The sequence below is a fragment of the Ursus maritimus genome, unplaced genomic scaffold, assembly GCF_017311325.1.
Source record: "Ursus maritimus isolate PB19 unplaced genomic scaffold, ASM1731132v1 scaffold_34, whole genome shotgun sequence".
In the NCBI taxonomy this organism is placed as follows: domain Eukaryota; kingdom Metazoa; phylum Chordata; class Mammalia; order Carnivora; family Ursidae; genus Ursus; species Ursus maritimus.
The window spans coordinates 18,082,869-18,104,418 of NW_024426008.1; the positions used below are offsets into that span (position 1 = coordinate 18,082,869).

The following is a 21,550-nucleotide window of genomic DNA, read 5'->3' on the forward strand; positions in this document are numbered from 1 at the left end:
TGTTATGAATCCCTCATCTTTAGGATGGTGACAACGAGCACTGAAATCAGAAAGAGTTTAAAGTGGCTAATTTGGGGAGTATGCTCAGGGTTGGGTGCTTGGAGAAATGTACAGGGGTCTGATGACTATTTTTAGTAAGAGTAAGGCGGCTAATGAGCTCCCTAAAGAGAAAGGATTTTCTTCCTCTTAAAAGGCATTTAGTAAATTATCAAATGTCAAGATGTCACGGTGGTGTGTCTGATTGTGTGTGTGTGTGTGTCTGGTGTGTGTGTGTGTGTGTGTGGCGCACATGTATGTCATATACGTGGCATGTATATATATATAACATATATAGGTTTGATAAATATATAGAGCATGTTTATATATGCCATATATATGTTTGATACAGTGTGCATTCATATGTACTCTATATATGTTTGATACATATATGTGTATATATATCATTTATAAATATATTTTGTGGATACAGACAAAAAATAAATAGGAGACAGTCTCGCAGAGCTGATTTATTTATTATGCCCTAAATTAAGCAATTAGGGGACCCAGATCAGATCCTGGTCTGACTGAAATCTGTACTCTTTTGTCTCCATCAACTTGCAGGATACCTGCTAAACGACAAAGATTTATAAATTATTCTGTTTTCTTCATTAAAGAATTCTACAAGGCCACCCTTTGGTATCCTCGTTAAGAAATTACATCAGTAAGACCCAGTTCTGCCACCACCCCAGCCCTGACATGCAACACCAAGCACTCACCATTAATTAATCTAATTTGAGCACTCACTGGACTTCTTGTTTTTCACCTGAGTTACCATAAGTGATCAAATATTTAAAATGAATCCCTTTCATTTATTTTTGCATTCGTTTTTTAAATTGTTATAAAAGTAACATTCATAGAAGAAACAAAATCACGGTCCTACAGCAGAGTTCTTGATTATGTTATGAACAACGGAAACCAACTCAGGCTATTTAAACAGAAAAGGAATTTCTTGCAGGGCTATCAGGTAGCTCACAGAATCCCCAGGAACCAGGCTCAGAAACCTGGGAAGGAGCCAAGGGAAGCTGGGCACTGGGACCTCTACCAAGGTCATGCCCCAGGAAAACCAGTCCTTGGTCGCCAGCCTTGGACACCGGTTGCCTCTTTTGCCTAAGGAAGTCTAAGCTGCCTGACCTTTTCTGTATCAATGACTCCAGCTTCAGAGTCCTGGGCAGGAGCTCCCGTGAGTGGAGGTCAGCGGGCTCGCATCCTGGCTGCTGGCATCCAGAAGTGTTAGCATCTGGCCTCAGAAGCTTCCATTGCTGGAGTCAGGGCCCTGCCTCCCACCAAGATTTACACAAAGGCAAAGAAACAAAACCCCAAAAGAGAGTTCTGGTCCACAGAGGCTGGCCACCAAAAACAAACAAAACAAGGAAATCAAAACAGTCTCGTGGTCCCACAACACAATGTACGTCCCCTGCAGGTACAAAATGGGAAGACCAAGCCTCCCTCCTTCCCCTTCCCACTCACACAACACACTCAACACAAGTGCCTACTATAAACAGTTTCCTGTATATCCTTTCAGAAATTTTCCAAGTGACCACAAACACATAGGTATAGATCCCCCAGGTTTAAAAACAAAACAAAACACACACACGCAAGTGGCACCATCCACATCATAACTTTCCACATGACGGTGTGTCGATTTTAAGACGCTCACCAATTCAAAACGGTCTCCCCTCTTGCTCCAAATCACGGATGGTTCCTGCAGTTCTCTCCTAGGCATATCAGAAGTGGATCCCTCTAGGCTGTGGGGCCCAGACAGCCCGGATGCAGGGCTCGTTGGAGGGCTCCCTTCTGTAACCCAGACACTCACCTACCACCACAGCGTGTCTGCAATGCACTTAGACAGTGTGATACCATGTACGTATCAGTTGGTCCACACGACACCCTAAGGACAGTCAGGAATTCAAATTCCAGGATAGTCAACTAGCATTTATGAGAAAGGCCATACTCCAGAAGCTTCCTTTGCTTTCATCTCTAAGCAACAACCAAGTGACTCTGTTAAATTAGCAGAGTGATTGTGGAAATGAGTTGTCCAACTGATGAAACTCTTAGCTCGTTTAATTATTAGCACAACAGATGTTAAAAATGGGTTCTCCGTGAAATGTCTGGTAAGAATGAAAACCAACATAATTTCCTGTCCCAACGTTGATCAATTCTCCGGCTGGCCATACTTTTCTGACTCTATATTAAACCATACTGAGAACAAGCAAAGATAACTAGCTACGTGCCCCAGGAAATATTCCTCAAATGTAAGACTGTGAACCAACTAAAACAGTTTATCAAAACTGACAGCTTATTCATCAAATCGTGCTTCCAGGCCCTCCTTTCCATCGGCCCACCAAGCCAAAGCTAATATGTCATAAGCTTTTTGCCTAAACCCTATCAATTCCTTATCTTGCAAGGCTCACCTTACAATCCCCCAGCAGGGGTCCTCCAACCTTACAAATATGCTCTCTTTGATTCACCCCTTCTAAGAACCCCTGGCAAGGAGGTGTCCTCCTTTACTGCAGCAGGTCCAATAAACTGAGCTTTGCTTCCTCAGCAGGATTTCAGGGCATCAGCAGTGGTTTTCAAGACAAATGGATGCAACAAAAACTAGAGGTACAAAATTGCTCACGCTGCTCTGTAAGCTTAGTAAAAATCTTAGGCCTCTACCCTTTAAGCTTACAGAACAGAGCCCACGCACAATTGTTTTGTCTGTTGGCTAATAAGCGTTTGCATGTGTAGCAGAATTTGGCCTGAGGCTCACTTTCATTGTAATAATTGACTTGGCAGGAAGGTTACCTCAAAGCTTTGGCAATTACCTGTCGCTGACAAACTAAAGCTGCTAATGAGAGCACACCCACTTGGCTGAGGCCAGTTTGCAAAGTAAGGAGTTGCTCAGGCTTGGATTCTGCCCAGAGATGGGCCACCCAAAGTCCTTCCAGTTCCTGAGGATGCCCGCTTCTTACCCAATGCACAGTTTTGGGGAGCAGGTAATCGGAGGAGAGAAATGGAAGTTCTGTTACCAACAGAGCAGGCCCACTGTGGTCACAGATAAGCCTGAGCCCAGCCCACGGTGCTTTAATGATGCCTACATGCATATTTTGCTGCCATGGGCTACCTAATGACCCACCAAACGGAGAGACCAAATCTCTGCTCGAAGATCTTCTCAATGGATGATGAAAATGATATATAATGTGCTCGCCTAAGCTTAGATCCCAGTTTACATTCTACAGTTTCTTTTTTTTTTAATATTTGATTTATTTATTTGACACAGAGAGAAAGAGAGACCACAAGCAGGGGGAGTGGCAGGCAGAGGGAGAGGGAGAATCAGGCTCCCCACTGAGCAAGAAGCCGGATGCAGGACTCGATCCCAGGACCCTGAGATCATGATCTGAGCCGAAGGCAGACGCTTAACCAACCGAGCCACCTAGAAGCACCCATTTTATAGTTCCAACATGCACTCCTATCTATAATCCTGAGATGGGTGCAGCCCCATTGTACAGATGAGGAAACTGATCAGATAATTTCCTTGGCTGCTCACTGATGGCAAGTGGCAGGATTAAGACTCAAAGCTGACCCTCCTGTTGCCTTGTTTAATTCTGCCTCTTGCTCTTTTCAATTAAGGATAAACTTGCCACTTTAGAACTTGACCAAGAATTGGACAGTCACAAATAAGAAAATAATTTAAATTACACACACACACACACACACACACACACACACACGCTGTTGTTAGGCACAGAGAAGTACCTAGCAAAACAGAAGAGGTGGAGGAATGGTACAAGAAAGGAGCATTGGACTAGGAGTCAACATCCCCAGTTCTTTCTCATAATAGTTCATGTGTTTGTGAACTGGACAAGCTGGTTCACTCCTGAGCCACTGGTCCCTTACCTATAAAACAGGAAAAATACCTGCCATATAAACCACATGACTAAAGATAAAAACTCTTAAGCATTGTATACGTGCAACAGAGTATTATTAACTATTCTGAAGAGGGAGAACAGCCATCTATTTTTATGCCTTAAAAAAACAAAAGTGAAATAATCATAGTATTTATACTATACTATATGGGGAGCTTATAATGAATGGCCTGTTGAAAGTGTCCATCTAAAGTTAAAACACCCTCCGGGTAACTAATGAGGATTCTGGAAACCTACACAATGAGAGCTAAAGGACTCTTAGAAGATTGCTCTGATGTAAGTTCATCATTTTACAGATGCAGAACCCAAGAGATGTCCCCCAGGTCGCCAATAACTAGTGGTAACGTGTCAGCATTAAAATGCAGGTTTCTTGAACTCTCAAACTAAGGCTCATTCCAAATTTCTGACAACCAAGAAATAGACTTGAAAGAATCAGAATGCACAAAGCTGGAGCTTAAGAGCTCATTTTATAAATGTACAGATCCCTAAACTGCCCACAGGTCTTCTGACCCCTCCTGGTCTTCATGTCATCAGAAATGAAAGGGCCACCATCTATCTTGCAGCTAAGCCACCTACAAGTATTTCTGACCATCTGGTGGGCTAATTCCTCAATCTCCTGACAGTGTCTGGGTGATCCATGACTCTCCCTTCAAGGCACAATAACATGGGAAGAACCCGAATCCCCAAATGGCTTTGTGGCACAGAACCATGTCTGCCAGCCTAGCCTGCCTGGACAGTTAGATGAGAGGACGGAATGTCTGTATATCATATCAAAACCATTTTTTAGTCTCCTTTTGGGTAATGAAGTTTTACCCTAAATTCCATAATCTTGAAGTTAGAAGAGAAACTGACGGATCATTTTTTTTTTAAATAGCCAGTTCATTTACCTCTTCTATTCTCAGTTTAGAGTGCAAATCCACATGGCCCACAGTTGAGAGCAAACACCATATGTGACCGAAGACCACCACCAAGGAAGTACCTTCATTCTTGACACTAAAGAATAAAGCGATCTTTGTATCAGCTTTAAGGGTATATTCACCCCAAACGACCACTTCATAAGCAACCAAAACTATAGGCTGAACATCTGCCTAGGCTTTCACAGTGGGAATTCTTACCAAATGGACCACCAAAGAAAAACATCTTATTAAGACAATTCCATTTTTTAATTGAGGTGCCAAGACAAGACAATCTTTGATTATCCCAACATGGAGTCTTTAAGTTCTAAAAACTTATAAAGAACTTCTCAAACTCAATACACGAGAAACAAATAAACAAATCAAAAAATGGGCAGAAGATATGAACAGACACTTTTCCAATGAAGACATACAAATGGCTAACAGACACATGAAAAAATGTTCAAAATCATTAGCCATCAAGGAAATTCAAATCAAAACCACACTGAGATACCACCTTACGCCAGTTAGAATGGCAAAAATAGACAAGGCAAGAAACAACAATTGTTGGAGAGGATGTGGAGAAAGGGGCTCCCTCCTACATTGTTGGTGGGAATGCAAGTTGGTACAGCCACTCTGGAAAACCGTGTGGAGGTCCCTTAAAAAGTTAAAAATTGAGCTACCCTATGATCCAGCCATTGCACTACTGGGTGTTTACCCCAAAGATACAGACGTAGTGAAGAGAAGGGCCATATGCACCCCAATGTTCATAGCAGCAATGTCCACAATAGCTAAATCGTGGAAGGAGCCGAGATGCCCTTCAACAGATGACTGGATTAAGAAGTTGTGGTCCATATATACAATGGAATATTACTCAGCAATCAGAAAGAATGAGTTCTCAACATTTGCTACAACATGGACGGCACTGGAGGAGATAATGCTTAGTGAAATAAGTCAAGCAGAGAAAGACAACTATCATATGATTTCTCTCATCTATGGAACATAAGAACTAGAATGATCAGTAGGGGAAGAAAGGGATAAAGAAAGGGGGGGTAATCAGAAGGGGGAATGAAACATGAGAGACTATGGACTATGAGAAACAAACTGAGGACTTCAGAGGGGAGGGGGGTGGGGGAATGGGATAGACCGGTGATGGGTAGTAAGGAGGGCACATATTGCATGGTGCACTGGGTGTTATACACAACTAATGAATCATCGAGCCTTACATCGAAAACCGGGGATGTACTGTATGGTGACTAACATAATATAATAAAAAATCATTATTAATAAAAAAAAATAAAAATAAAAAAAAAAATAAAAACTTATAAACCATTTTACTAGGATGAAAAAGGAGATACCTCGAAGAAATAAGAACATTCTTTAAAAATGGAAAACGTTTGTTCTTGATAGAAAACACACAACCTGAAATGATGCGTGCACACACACGGAAGTGAGCGTACACGCACATACACTCTAGCTTGAGCCTAGTCATAGCCAAAAATAGCTAGAAACGTGTACAAACGATGTCCCAAGATTATTATTTTTGCTCTGGACACATGAGTATTTCATCGGTATAAGGAAGGGGATCCAGTAAATGAACGCTTCCAACTCTTGAGTTTCCACGAAAACTTGAATTTGAAGGAATTGGGTCAGACTGAGACTTCTCTGTTCACACCAGGATAAAACCGAATGCAATCACTGAAACAATCACAGAAGAAGGAGCACAAGTATAAACAGGTTTCAAAAGGAAGGATTCAAGTGTTCTAGGTGAGTGTGCACCCAACAACTCACAACGAGAACAGCTCGCCTCTCAAAGGGCCCTGGAAAGACCGACCTGCCCCCCCAATCTCCACCACCCATATACACCCTAACCACCCTGACGTAAAAAGGGGAAGAATATAACGTTCTAGAGGACAGAAACAAGTGAGAGAAATTTAAGACAAAAGTAAGAAAGAAACGTCGAGAACCTAGGACCTAAATTTCTCATTGGCTGACAAATCAAATGGATGTGTATCGAGCACACTGGCCCTGGGGACACAGGGTGAAGAAGACGGACAAGACCCGCGTCTTCATACAACTATCTATGATGGGGAGACACACAGCAAGTAGTGAACAAGCAGCACACAGGCTAATTACAGATTATGAAGCCAAAATCAGTCAGTGCTGGGACACGCTGAGAGGCAGGGACGATGGGCCACTGTCATCGGTGGGCAGAGAAGGTCTCCTTCAGGAACTGACTGCTGAGCTGAGACCCAGAAGAAATGGAGCCAGCCAAGCAAACAGCTAGGGGAAGAAGGAACCAGGGGTGAAGACAGCCTGGCTGCGTCCCAGTCAGAAGGTGCCCCTGTGGGTAGAGTACAGGGCATGAAGGGGAGAAGGGCTGGAACTGACCAGCCAAGCCCCCGTCTGCGGGAACAGAGACCCACAGGGCCCTCCTGGCTCTCTGATGGAACGTGACCTCCCACCCCAAATCATCCAATGGCACATTCCCTAAGCTCAGGAAAGGGTCTGGGGGAAGCCAGAGAAAAGGTGAAGCAGCCATTATGGGGAGGGTGGGGGGAAGTCAGAGCCACCTGTTGGTGTCACTAGATTATTCCCTCTGTTCATGGGGAGAGGGGGGTGGGAGAATGGGATAGGGTGGTGATGGGTAGTAAGGAGGGCACGTATTGCATGGTGCACTGGGTGTTATACGCAACTAATGAATCATCGAACTTTACGTCAAAAACCAGGGATGTACTGTATGGTGACTAGCATAATATAATAAAAAAACATTAAAAAAAAGAAAAGAAAAGAAAACTACACTCAGGAAAGTTAAGTGGCTTGTACATTATACAGCTCTTCAGGGGATGAGCTGGAACTCAGACTATGAGTGTCTGACTGGCGTATCCAGTTTCTTTCATAACATCACATGATTTTTTTATTTTTTAACATAACAAAGGCATATGGCACAAGTTATAACAGAATATTACTAAGATTCACGTGAACTGAAGCTTTTCACTTATGATATTGACCGAGGCTTGAACGATCTATTGACATACCCAGAAAGTTTGTCCTTGTACAATTCCTATCAGCTAATTAATCTTCTTTATAAATCAACACTAATTAACATTTCAAAACAATCTCTACTTGACCTTCTAAATATGTAATTCGTAACAGTCGAAATATAGAAGCCCATGTGTCCAACAGGCTTATAACTGATGGTAATCCAGAAATATGACAGAATGCCATTCAGGCAGGCATGTGGACTCCTTGTGCACAGAAACATAATATTTACTGATATGGACATAACTAATGTAATATTAAACAGAAAAAGCAGAGGGCAACATGGGTCATACAAACTGGTTATAACTTTGACAGAGTTGTACCTATACTTATCAACGAAGTTGAGAAATAAATCTAAAGGCATATAATAAAGATATATCTCTATCAAGGTCATTTTCTTTTACAGTTGTTTGAGCTCACATAATAAATCTATGAGGCACCTTTCCAAAAGAAAACAATGTTAGAGAAATAAATGTCTTAAAAGGTCCACCTTCTAAATATCTACCCAGAACACTCGCTCATATTTTCCTCACCATTTTTTTTTTTTGGAATCTTAAAAGTACACATAGCATTAGAGATTTTCTGATTTTAATTTGAATACCTGAGTTTTGTATTACTGAGCATTTCAATATTGACCTAATGGAAAAATCAGGGCAAAAATGACTCCTATAACCAAATGTTAGTATAAACACTGGACACCATCCAACATTTTTCTAAAGAGTTGTTGCAAAACAGACCTCAGCCACTCATAGCACATGCCATAAAACTCATCGAAGCCTCATTTTCTTCTACCCTGCTGTCTCGTACGTTAAAATGCTGCACCAATAATTCACTCCTGTCAGAAATATTGAGAGTTTCACTAAATGCCATAATTGATGGACTTCTAAAATGTTGCCTGAATTGTCTTGTGGGCCTGAAGACTCTTTAGTTTTTCAAGACCGTCAGCACAGTACTGGGATCCATTACGTGGACTGTATTCTACAGTGGGCTTCTTCTCCCTGCATTTAAGAATTTAGCTAGTTTTGTATTTATTCCCCACCACCCAGCAAACAGTGGGCAGTTGAAGATGAACTGTTAACTACATACACAAAATGGTTTTAGAAAATTATTTAACCCTATTTCAAAAACGGATGGGAGAAAAATCAGAAGAGATGTTATATAGAAAAAAAAATTTTTTTTCAGTATATGTACTTCAAATCACATTTGTCAGACCTTCTACTTCATCTTTGAAAGTTGGCAATTCCACTGGCAATTGTCTATTTTCATAGTATTCCCTGAATCCAAAGGACATAGCAAATAAAAACAAAAGAACGAGTATTGGGAATGTACTAAATGCCACTGAATTGTGAACTTTAAAACTGGTTAACTTTATATTATGTGTATTTTACCTCAATAACTAAAAAAAAGGATAAAGTTACCAATATATGTCTTTATTACCATGAAAATATTATAGATGTGTGATAGAGAATACAGAGAGTCTAAGTCATGAAACTCTGAGATTGTCCAACCAAAGCACGATAACAATAAAAAATTATGTATTCATGATTTAACATCTGAGATTTACTTCGAAAGAATATTCAGGGAAAAAGAATGTGAGGAGCAGAGGAATGGATGGGTAAGGGTCTAGCTGAACAAGGCTGGCTGAGTTCGTAGTTGCTGAAGCCGGGGGATCAGTGTAGAGAGTTCATTATATTAGTCCCTTCGCTTTAGTATATGTTTTAAAATGCCCATAGCAAACTGATTTTTTAAATTACATCTTTACAGTGGATCTAATCCTGGAACTAGATACTGGATCTAATCCTGGGTACATAAGAAGTTTAAAATGAATCAGAAAACTGGCAAAATTATCATCTCGCTTTACCGTTATGAGAACGTCTGACTTCCAAGAATATGCATTGCTAGCTTCTTTTTTTAATGAACAAGAAAGCTTCGGCATTTCTTCAGTGGCTGATTCCGACAGACTTCTCACATAGCACATTGTACAAAGGGTAACAGTTTATGAGATCACTACATACCAGGAGTATCATAGGCCGTTTCCAAGTTGTTAATCCTATGATTCCAGAGAGTATCACCTAGAAAGATAAGCAGTGTCATAAATCTAGGAGAGGGACCAATTCCACGAAACTAATCCTAGTCTCGAAAGTATATATTTTTTTTCCAAAAAACCCTGAAATTTCAGAGCCTTCTAATTCTAACGTTTAATATTCTTGCTGATTACATGAGCCCTGGTAGACCACTTTGGACTCTCCTTCCCCCCAAGGCCCCCAAAGCTTTTTTATTGACTGTGTATGTTTTCTCTTAAGGTCAATTAAGAACATACAAAGAGGGATGCCTGGGTGGCTCAGTCGGTTGAGCATCTGCCTTCAGCTGGGGTCATGATCCCGGGGTCCTAGGATCAAGCCCCTCTTAGGGCTCCCTACTCCGTGGGGAGTCTGCTTGCCCCTCTGCCCCTCCCCTGCTTGTGCTCTCTCTCTCTCTCTCAAATAAATAAATAAAATCTTAAAAAGAAGAAGAACAACAACAACAACACCACCACCACCACACGGGAAGTAGACTATCCATCCAGTCAGTGAAGGAACCAGTATTGGTGATCCAAGCGCCCTGCCCTGAGCACCTAACATGTTGCCGTTGTCAGCCTCATATGACGTATGCGTGGCTGCCACCCTCCCTTCATAAGGTGGGTACCCATCCTTTGCGGGACAAGTGAACTCCCCGAAGTGGTACACCAGGTCTCTCGGAATCTTCCTCTGCCCACTTCTCAAGCCTGGCTTCTATGCATCCCTGCCTGTCCCCCCACCCATCTTCCTCCCAGGTACTCCGGTCCCCCGTCAGGCTGGCAGATGCTGCAAGGCTCTGAGCTTCTCTTGGCTGCAGCATCTTCTCCCAGCTCCCCTCATAGCTGCCTGAGAACTACTATGTATCCTGCAAGATCCTGACTAGCAGTCACCTCCTCCGAGAAGCCTTCACGGATCCCACCACCCCACACTCCTGGCACACTCCAGGAAGCCCTCTACACAGTGTTTCCCCCAAATGCTCTCTGTCCCAATAACTTGAGAGGTGCACCTTTGCCTTGCCCACCGACGGTGAACTCCTACCTTGTCTCCCAATCCTCGGCTCCCAGCCTGGCACCTGTCACAGGACCGGCAACCAATAAATATTCCTGAGTCTTTACTCCACAAAGAGAGGAGGGATGATAGTGAGAAAAGTCTCACGTTGCAAAACGACACTTCGATAAACAACAATCTAAAATCCTGGGTAAAGAAGAATCAGCATTTGGCCAAAATGCAAACTGAAAATCACCGTCAGCTCTCTGGGTAACACAGCTCACTAAGCCGTTGGGAAAGGACAATCAAAGTGACTCTTCGGCTCAGGGACACTGTCGTGTCGCGGGGAGCACACTCCGCTTTGTGGAACAGCGTGCCTGCATCTGCTCAAGGCTGTTATGAGGGTTTGCCTTTACGTACTCTTTTTACCAAAATCCCTCAAATGTGCCAGTTCACAATTATTGTTTATCAGCTACAAATCAATAGGGATTTTACAGTGTTACTTTAGATTCCAAGCTCACAAGCCGGCCACCACGCCCTCCGTTCTCCATTTACTGGCTGAGAGTAAACCACTGCACAGTGTCAAACCAGCAGAGGACACGTCTACCCACTTACATCAAGGACCAGAAACCACATACGGGCAGATAGGCAACAGATCCTCGTATCCCATGTACATTTGGTTTTGTTTTTAAGACTTTAATCATTTATTTAACACACATATATAGAGAGAGAGAACAAGCAGGGGGAGCGGCAGGCAAAGGGAGAGGGAGAAGCAGGCTCCCCGCTGAGCATAAAGCCCTGATGCGGGGCTCGATCCCAGGACCCTGGGATCATGACCTGAGCGGAAGGCAGAGGCTTCACGGACAGAGCCACCCAGGCGCCCCCCCATGTATGTTTAAACAGCTGCCTGCCCACCAGGCATGAGATCCGTGTAATCATCTTAAATGCAATGGGCTCTTTCTTCATTCTGAATGATTTCTGCCTGGAGACAGGGCATGTATCTGCATGCGGCCGCATCTACTTGACAAATTGGAAGGTGAAATCCATGAGCCCTTGGAGTCCAGGTTCCCCACCTGGCTTCTAAATAACTATGCAACCTAGGCCAAGTCAGATCACTTTTCTGGTCCTCACTCTCGTTTCCTTAGAGATGTGGGACGTGGAGGAAAACATCTCTGGGTCTCCTCGAACTCAAACGTTTACCCTGCCATGATGAGAGCGATTCCTCCAGATTCCCTGCAATCCGGTGCTGTCTCCACCTGCAGGCTGTGTGCGGGCATGGACTCTCGCACGTGTGTGCGCATGATAAGTCTTTATGTGTGCACGCGTGTATGTGTGTGTGCCCACACGGGCGTGTGCTCCCTGCCTGCCCGCCCTGCTGCTTACTGAGGAAATGCAACCCTTTTTGTAAAAACATAACTGAAACATCGGACTGCCCTTGAGGGAAACACAAACAGCCCACTTCACTAAAATAAAAACATGATGTGAATTACCACTTACTGTTTGGTATTTAGACCACCTGTCTCCCTCAATACAGAACCCTGAGGTTGAGCTTCTTGGAACACATTTTTTCCATTAAGACAGTATTATCATTAAAATGAGGTGTCCAGCCCAACCCACAAATGCCGGTAAAAATAGCAAGTGACCTCAGCTATACTCTCCATCTCCCCCACCAGCCACATAATCTCACCCTCACCCCATTAACAATTTGGTGTGTTTACATATTTTACACATGTACATAGTTTTCTGTAAATTCTTATTGCTAGACAAATATGTGTATGTGTATATATACACATGCACAGAGGTGAACTTTTATAAAAAATGGGTCATAAAAGATACTTTCCCTCCTCTTCTTTTTCTTTCTCAATAAATATCTCAAGGGAATCACTTCATGTCCAGTGGAACAGCTCTCATTCATTTCTGTTTAATGGCTACATAATACTCCTTTGTATGGCTTACCCAATGCATTTGGTCATTTTCATATTCATTGATACTCACTCTATTTCCAGTTTTTTGCCCTCACAATCAATGCTGTGGTAACCATCCATGGCCAAATAATGCTTAAAAACAAGTGCTTTTTGTTTCTGTTGGACAAAATCCCAGGAATAGGGTTGCTAAGGTGAAAGGGGTAAATACATATATGTGTATTCATATATTTAATAGATCATAACAGATACAATTGTCATTTAAAATCAAGGGTCTCTGGGACAAAGGGACTAAGCTATCTTTATTATTTTTTGAGAGGGGATTTTGCATATATGAGCAATAAACTAAACTTAAAACATAATTTTATAAAAACATGTACAAAATGTATTTGACAAATAATAAATATCAATAATCTCAAAATACATATGACCTCAAAGATACTTAAAACCCAGTAGGAAGAAATATAAACCTTATTAAAATATAAACCTTATTAAGCAGTATTAAATGAAGACTCAAATCAACATATACCATGTTCATGGATTGTAAGGCAAAACGTTTAAAGGTAATAAATAATACTGTATGGTGACTAACATAATATAATAAAAAATCATTATATAAAAAAAAGAAATAAAAAAAAGGTAATAAATAAATTTCCATTTGAATTATTTTATAGACTCAGCACACACTCACATTAAATCCTAGCAGGATTTTTGTAAACCACCCTTCTTTACAGGGATGCTTTAAGAAATTACATTCCAGGGGCACCTGGGTGGCACAGCGGTTAAGCGTCTGCCTTCGGCTCAGGGCGTGATCCCGGCATTCTGGGATCGAGCCCCACATCAGGCTCTTCTGCTATGAGCCTGCTTCTTCCTCTCCCACTCCCCCTGCTTGTGTTCCCTCTCTCACTGGCTGTCTCTATCTCTGTCAAATAAATAAATAAAATCTTTAAAAAAAAAAAAAAGAAAACACGTTCCAGTCGCAGGTGGGAGTTATAGTTACATCCACCTCAGTCCTAAACCCGGCAACAAAGGCATATACCTATTTCTACTCAATTTCTCTCATTCTTCAAGTCCTATTAAACCCTACAACACTTATGGAACCCTGTGAGAGGTGAGGCAGAGACTGAATAGTTAGAATCCTCTGGAATGAGGAACAGAAGAGCTGCAGCGGGGGATGAATTTTTTAGAGCTCAACACTTAGGAAATAGATGCTCGCATTTCATCTGGGACTGCAGGGAATTCATAAATGGCAAGAAGGGTGAGGAAAAGGAGAGAAGGAGGCAGAACATTCAATACCTCCATCTCCCTCAGTAGTAGCAGTAGCTGGCGCTCCGTCAGAAGGGACAAGAAGGTCCCTTAACACTAGCCCTCCATAGTACCCATTACACCACAATGCTATTACTTGTTTGATTGTGTTTTACACTCACTGGTAATCCCATGAGGGTTTGGATCTGAGTATTCAAGCTGTTAGAGTCACTCAGTTACTTATGGCCAGAGTCAACAAATGAATGAATGGATGGTGAATAAATGAATGAATGAAGATCAGAAACAGGGGATGCACCTGCTCAAAGAAGACTCTTTCAACCTAAATACATTTTTCACTCTTGTGCTTCCTAAGAGTATACCAACAGCAAAAAACAACTTCATCAGCATTCTTTCCACCCAGTGCAAGATGAAACTTGCCCTGAATGAACAGGCGAGCACCTATTTTCTAACACTAAATTATCTCTATATTACTACAATGAGATTTATTATAATTTTGGTTTCACTCACTTGTATCCCATTCCTTGTAACTTGTAGGAAAAAGCAGAGGCCTTTCTTTTTTCAAAGATATTGCAGAGAAGAATTCCAAGATACTTCATGCAAGAATCATTATTACCCACCACATATGGTTAATGTGCCTTAATTTCCCAACTTAAAAATCAAATCATTAAGATCAAAAGCTTATTATTTTACTGCCCTATTTTTCCTTTGCTATCCACGAACATGCCTTAGGGAAAAAATGTTCTGGATTGTTTGCCAAAAGTTGCTATAGCTGAACATAGAGATAAAAAGAGCCAAGCTGTAAATGTACCATGTTTACCTTATGAATTAAGCACAAAATAACCAAACCTCTCAACAATCTATCTTGCCCTATAACTTTCACACTGGCAATTTTAAAAAATGTGTGTGTGCATGTGTATGTGCTGGTGTGTATCATTCTTCCCCATCTGTCCAACATGATTCATTAAAAAGACTGAGGAAGTGGGCACCTGGATATTTCTAACGTATACATGATGGTTACTAGAATGTCCCAGAGAAAATTGGCCTTTTCACTTTACTTGGATTAAATATTGCCTTGATGTTTAAAAAACACTGATAGAGGTTCTACTATATGCCAGGCCTGGTACCAGGGCCCAGCGGCAAGTTCTCCTGTATGTTCTCTAATTACACCCTCACAAAATCAGTTCTGAGGCAAGAATCATTGTATCCATTTTACAGATGGGTAACTGAGGCTGAGAGGCTCAACGACTTACTCAAGAATTTATCAATGTCACTCTGCTGCCATGTAAAATAAAGGACCAAAGAAATCAATAAAATCATCACAAAAATTGTATTTAAAATGGCCCATAAATACTGAAGTAGTACTTGGTGATTATGATAGAAGAAATGTAGTTACTGTTGTTTCACTGGTAGAGACTTCAGAATTTTTGAGTTAGTTTCTCCTTTGAACCATTCGTTCTTTTTTATGTCTCATCACTGCAATTTTTTAAAAAATGTTTACGTTAGGGTTCACCAACATCTGTCTCTTTATAAGGAACCAGAATCTTGACAAAGAATACAGACTCAAGGGTGGGAGGACCATGAGTTTAGGTCAGTGACTCAAAGCAGAGATGTATGCAGATAATATTAAGGATGTTAAGGCTCCCAGAGAAGAGCAAAAATTAACAATAACCAATGCTCTGCCATTTGTCTGAAATATCTTCCAAGGATCGTATATGTCATCAGAATAAGGAATTTTGTTTTTTGAAGAAGACACAAACCAATGCAATCCTCTACTCCTTCATTAATCCAGTGCAGTGTGGTAGTAACTAAATGTGCCCCCAAATCAAAAGCCAGGACAGCATGACCTGAACATGGTCTTGGAGATTCTCCTTCTGCTACCCACCTGGAGTTAAACTTCATGATGCTTTCAAAAGTGGCTAATCTCTTAGTTTCATGCCCTTCAGGTATAATAGTAGACTGAGTCCCTAACCAATACCAGGAAGAAAATAAATGATCACGGAATGCTCAAAAACAATGAGTACATTAAAAACACTCCCTTCCAATTGCTGACAGCATGAATGTAAAGTATGGAAAAAGACTCTTTATAGGACTTGTTAATTCTTAAATATATAGTAAAATAGATAAAATGTCTTCAAGGTCCAGACAAGTGAAGGCAGCTTCCAAATCTCAGGCTCAAGGTGAGAACACTTAACAGAGGTATATATGGGAAAATGTTCTTGAATTACAGTGTGTTAATAAATTAGTCCTTTTAATGAATATATTTGTCCCTTGAATTTAGTTTTGTATCAAATATAGAAGCAAAATTTTTACTGAAGCTGAAAGATCTGCCAATTTAATCACTAGAGCCGACTAAGGCACGTCATGGTCATTCAAAGCTCAGGAGATGAAGATATCCTTCCACTGTGTTCCAACGTGGGTCCAAAGTAACCTTAGACGAACTGACACTACCACTCAACTACCTAATTGCATATGCCAACAAAACTTCTGAGGGATAAATAAAACATCGTATGTCCACATGGTAGAATCCTATTTGGCAATGAAGGAATGAAGCACGCCATAATCTGAATGAAACTTGCAAACATTATGCTAAGTGAAATGAACCAGTGACAAAGGACCACATATTGGATGATTCCATCTATGTGAAATGTCCAGAATAATCCATAGACACAGAAAGTAGATTAATGAGTGGTTGCCTAGGGATAAAAGGGCCAAGGGGGAAATGGGGGTGACTGCTAATGGGTACAGAGTTTCTTTTTGAGGTGATGACAACTTTCTAAAATTGGTTGTGGCGATGGTTGCACATCTCCATGAATTCACCAAAGGTCATTGCATTGCACGCCATAAATAGGTGAATTGTATGGAATGTGAATTATATATCAATAAAGCTGATATTTAAAAAAAATCCAACGCTGCCGTCCTCAAGTCATAATTTTTAAGCTTTTTTCATAAAAACCTTAGTTTAGCTCTCATTCTATTAGTATATTACAATGTGCTATTAAGCCCTTGCTTTGTCTATTAAGCCGCTTTCTTTTAGAAATCCATACTGAAATATTTCATGGCTGAAATTATGATACCAGGGAGTTACCTTAAAATAATCCAGTAGGGGGAGTGGGTGTGGGTGAGAAGTGGCCATGTGTTGATTAACTACTGAAGCTGGATGAGAGGTAAATAGGGGTTCATTATACTATTCTTTCTAGATTTGCTGAGATTTAAAATTTTCATAATAACCTGTGAAAAGTGCGGGGGGGGGGTTCTTAAGACCTGCCCGGTCACATCTATGCTCTCTCTCTATTCTGTTTATATTTTCTGCTGATTAGCTTTTCTTTTAAAAATCATACACATGTTGAACTATTTACAGATGAAACGGTGTGATGTCTGAGACTGGCTTCAAAATAATGTGGGCAGTTAATCTGACAAATGGCCTAGGGCGCATGATGGAGCTCATTCCTACACTGCTTAAAACACTCATCCTTCTGATACTCTCTGAACACACAGAGCCAGCAGCAAAGCCAGGAGGACACAGAGATGAAGCAGTTGTTGGAGCTGGGTGAGAGGCATGGGAGCGTTCACTGAACAATGTTTGAGTAAATTTAAAATTTCCCATAATGCAGAGTTAAAAAAACAAAACAAAGCACGCACACACAAACAAACAAAAAGCCTCTCTCGTGTGCATAAATTCAAAAGGCATATGCTACTGGTGAAACTTCTTCCTAAAACACCGTGATCATGGTGCCTAATGTCATCCTCAAATACTACCCAGTCATTCTGGACACGCAGTTTCTGTTGGTTCTATGGTCACTTTGCAAATTCTGTGGTCAACCTCCGAAACAGGCCACAAAAAAATAAGCATAATGAACAATTGCAGGTTCGCATATAGAGCTGAGGGGTGGGGTGTGGAAAACAACTGGACAGAAGAGAATTTAGTTCCAAGGCACTGATTCTTTCCCTGCTCTGTGTTGCTGGGTCCTAGAAAACAAGGACACGCCCAGCCAGCAGGTCCAGGAACAGCCTTCATCTTCCGGCTGATGGCCCCCCCCCTTTTTTTTTTTTTTTAGCTATATGTACTTCATAAAATCCAACAGTGGTTTGACTGACATCGAAGTGTACTCACCTCTGAAATAATTCGCAGTAGTACACTGATTTGGGGTTTTGATTTCAGAAAAGGAAAAAAAATAGGTTTAAATCTTCCTAAACTAGCTATCTTTGAGAGGACAAGAGATCATGATTTCATACAGAGGAAATCCTTACAAATGTATGCAAGATTCACTTCTGGCCCATGGCACTTAGAGAAATGAAATGCATCCACCATTTGGCTGAATTTAGTCTGATGAGTGGACTAGGGAGCATAATGAATCTAATCCCTACCCTGTTGTTTAAAAAAAAAAAAAAAGTCTCCAGGAGGCCATGGGGAGAGCCCAGTGGCAGGGCCAGGAGGGTGGGATTCCTCCAACATGATGAACAGAGCGTGAACTCCACAGCACAGGCTGTACCAGTCAGACCATCCAGCATCAAAGTATTTCAAAAGGAGAGCAAACTGGCATCTGTTTAAGTATAAAATGTCAGGCTGGGCTCACAGTACTTAATGTTCTTGATGTTCTTATTCAAACAATTACTTTGGGTTCAATTAGTTCTCCCTATATTCTTAAAATTTGGTCTTGGACCTGGGTATGTGTGGACCTGCAAAAGGACAGTTTTATGTTTATTTGGCACATATGGTCATTACACGTCTTATTCAAACTACGGGCACTGCCAGACTTTGTGATTTAGTTACTTCATTAAAAGGTCCTTTACTTTCAAATACGCATCTTCCACAATCATTCCACAAAGACTTATTTCCAAGTCTCTCAACACCCAGCAAACCTCAAGAGGCTGGATGCCTTAGACGCTAGGACATTTTAGGAGGCAGGGATGAGGAGCCACCTGGAGTCCACAGACACTGAAGGCAGCAGCCTTCCCCAGAGGCTGGGCACCTTTTGCCCCAGAACAGCCCTCCCCATTGGAACAAGCAGGGCCAGGTCGCTGCAGGCGGGTAGACAACTCTGGTCAGCTGCTCTGGAGGCTTGGGGGAGCTCGTGCTTAATGACACTTGGGGTTCTTGAGAATTCAATTCTGCACAGCAGCCTGCCTGGCTCCAATAATCAAGTGGGAGTTTAGGGCCCTCCTTTAATGACCAGGTACAAGCATGTTTGCACACACCCTGTCATTACCTCCTGAACTTGTCCCCGGATAGAGTGGAGCCATCCTACCCGACACATTTCACGTTCCCGTGTGCCTTAAAGTGGAATAAAGTAAATGGCGTGCCCGAGTCAAGTTGTCACTTCAATCACCCCACAAATACACCACTATGGGCCAGACTCTGTGGACACCTCAGTGGACAAAACAAATCAAATGCCCATCTTCCCCGCACAGACGTTTTCCGAGAAGTAAATACTCAACGGCCCGAAGTTGAATCATTTTTCTCCTACTTTCCTACCATCCACCCCCATTCTTTCAATCTCCCAGATCTAGAAATCCATTTTATTCTATTAACTTGATGGAAACAACATAATCCTTTAGCCTGCATGGAAAAGACACTGTCCAGGTGCAGCCCAACTAATTCACCCCTGAACTACTCTTTGAGCCTCTTTCTCCCCCAGCCTCAACGCCTCCAAAACTTCAATTGGCTTAAGGGGTTGTGCTCCCCACCCTCAGCCCTGGGAGCGGGGGGAGGGGGGCGCAACGCCGGGCAGTGAGGAGACCCGCCAGAGGCCCCCGCTCCCCCGGCGGGCCCTGTCCTGGCGAGCGGGGCGCGCGCGGCACTCACCGAGGAGCCGGCCCAAAACGGACACGAGTTCTTCACCTGAGGGGAGCTGCTCAGCGACAGCGCCCCGAAGCTCAGCGCCACCATGCAGCAGCCCAGGATCAGCTGCAGCAGCCCGAGCGACAGCAGCGGGCGAGCGGGCAGCAGCGCCGAGCCCGGGGCGGCGGCGGCGGCTGCGGCGGCCCGGCGGGAGGAGAGCGCGGGCGGCGCGGCCAGCACCCCGGCGCACGACGGCGGTGGCGGCACACAAACACCGCACGGGGGCGAACAGGGCGGCCCGGGGCCAGCGCGAGCCGGCAGGCGGGCCGGCTCTGGGCGGCGGAAGCCGCGGCGCCAGGCCCGAGCGCTGCAGCCGCCCGGGCCCCACAGGGCAGCAGGAGCCCGGGAGCACCACCGGCAGGGACATGGACGGGCGGGGAAGGGAGCGGCCGGCGGCGGCGGGAGGGGACGCGGAGCCGAGCCGCGGGCGCCGCGCACTGGGCACCGCGGGCGGACCCCGAGGCCGAGGGGGAGGGAAGGAAATGAGCGCGGCCCAACCACTTGCTGCTACCGCCGCCACCGTCGCTGCCCCGGCTCCCGCCGGCCGCACCCACCTGCCACGGGGGGTCCGCCTCCGGCCGGCCCCGGGCGCGCCCTCGCTCTCACCCCCACACGCCCGCGCCGCGCGGCTGCCGCAGCCTTCGGGGCACAGCCGAGCCCGCGCCGGCTCCCCGGGGGCCGGGAAAGGTGCCCAGTCCCAATTGTGTAAGTAGGTCCCTCGGGCTAGGAGGGACCGCGCAGTCTGGCCGCGTAAAAGCCCGCAGCGGACGGTCTGGCCGTCTGTCCCCCACGCGCCGAGCTAGGGCTGAACAGGAGCGCGGAACCCGCGCCGCCGACCGTCGCCCCCTGCCAGTCCGGCCGAGACAGGACCCCTGGCAAGTGTAATGCGAAGGGAGCCCGGCTTTAAACTCCCCCCCCCCCAGGAAGGGGGGATGGCAGGAGGAGGGGTTGTGGGTGACTTGGTGGGAAAAGTCTAAGCCTCAGAGCTTCGGGGAAGGACGAGGCAGAGCGAAGTCACCGCTCGCGTGGGGCTTCCGGGCGCGGACACTGCTGCGGCGCCGCTGCCTGGAACGGGGGAGTGGGGGGAAGGGCCTGGCGAGCGGGGCCGCTTTCCTGGCACCAAGGTTAGGAGCCAGCATGAGCAGAAGGTTACCTTGGAAGTATCTGGCACCCAGAAAGAAAGAACCGGGGCGGCCCGGAGTGTGTGGCAAAGGTAACATGGGGTCCGCCTCACCTTGCCTCATGAGCTGTATCAGGCATCACCTGGTGGAACATAGAATCCCAAACTTCTGAAGAAACATCCTAATAAAATCCTAACTGTTTTTGGTAACTTATAAGATATATTTAGAGCTTAAAAAAAATGGTTCGCCTTTGCAAAAAAATTTTCTCTGGGAGTATATGCCCTTCCCTCCGAAGATTCTTTTGAAAGTGCTTTTATACATGAACCCATTATAATGGATATTTTTTCCAGGTTCAGAAGCCGGGCAGTGTGGCTTTGCAGCAAGTCAGTCGCAGTATTAGGCAGTTCATTTTATCAGTAAGGTGAGGGTATTTAACCTCCTGCACAATAAACCCTGGGAAATGTGTATCTGTTTTT

The 21,550-nt window shown here is 43.8% G+C and overlaps 1 protein-coding gene across 1 annotated transcript in view; it reads right to left on the reverse strand.

Annotated features, from left to right (window-relative positions):
- The window catches only part of FAM189A2 (family with sequence similarity 189 member A2), a 61,192-nt gene extending 39,979 nt beyond the window's left edge, over window positions 1-21,213 (reverse strand). Inside the window, 5 exon segments of the mRNA XM_040620133.1 lie at window positions 9,898-9,954; window positions 19,918-20,142; window positions 20,144-20,676; window positions 20,972-21,018; window positions 21,188-21,213. Of these exon segments, the coding sequence (XP_040476067.1) occupies window positions 9,898-9,954; window positions 19,918-20,142; window positions 20,144-20,676; window positions 20,972-21,018; window positions 21,188-21,213 (888 nt within the window).
- Window positions 21,214-21,550: the final 337 nt, after the last annotated feature.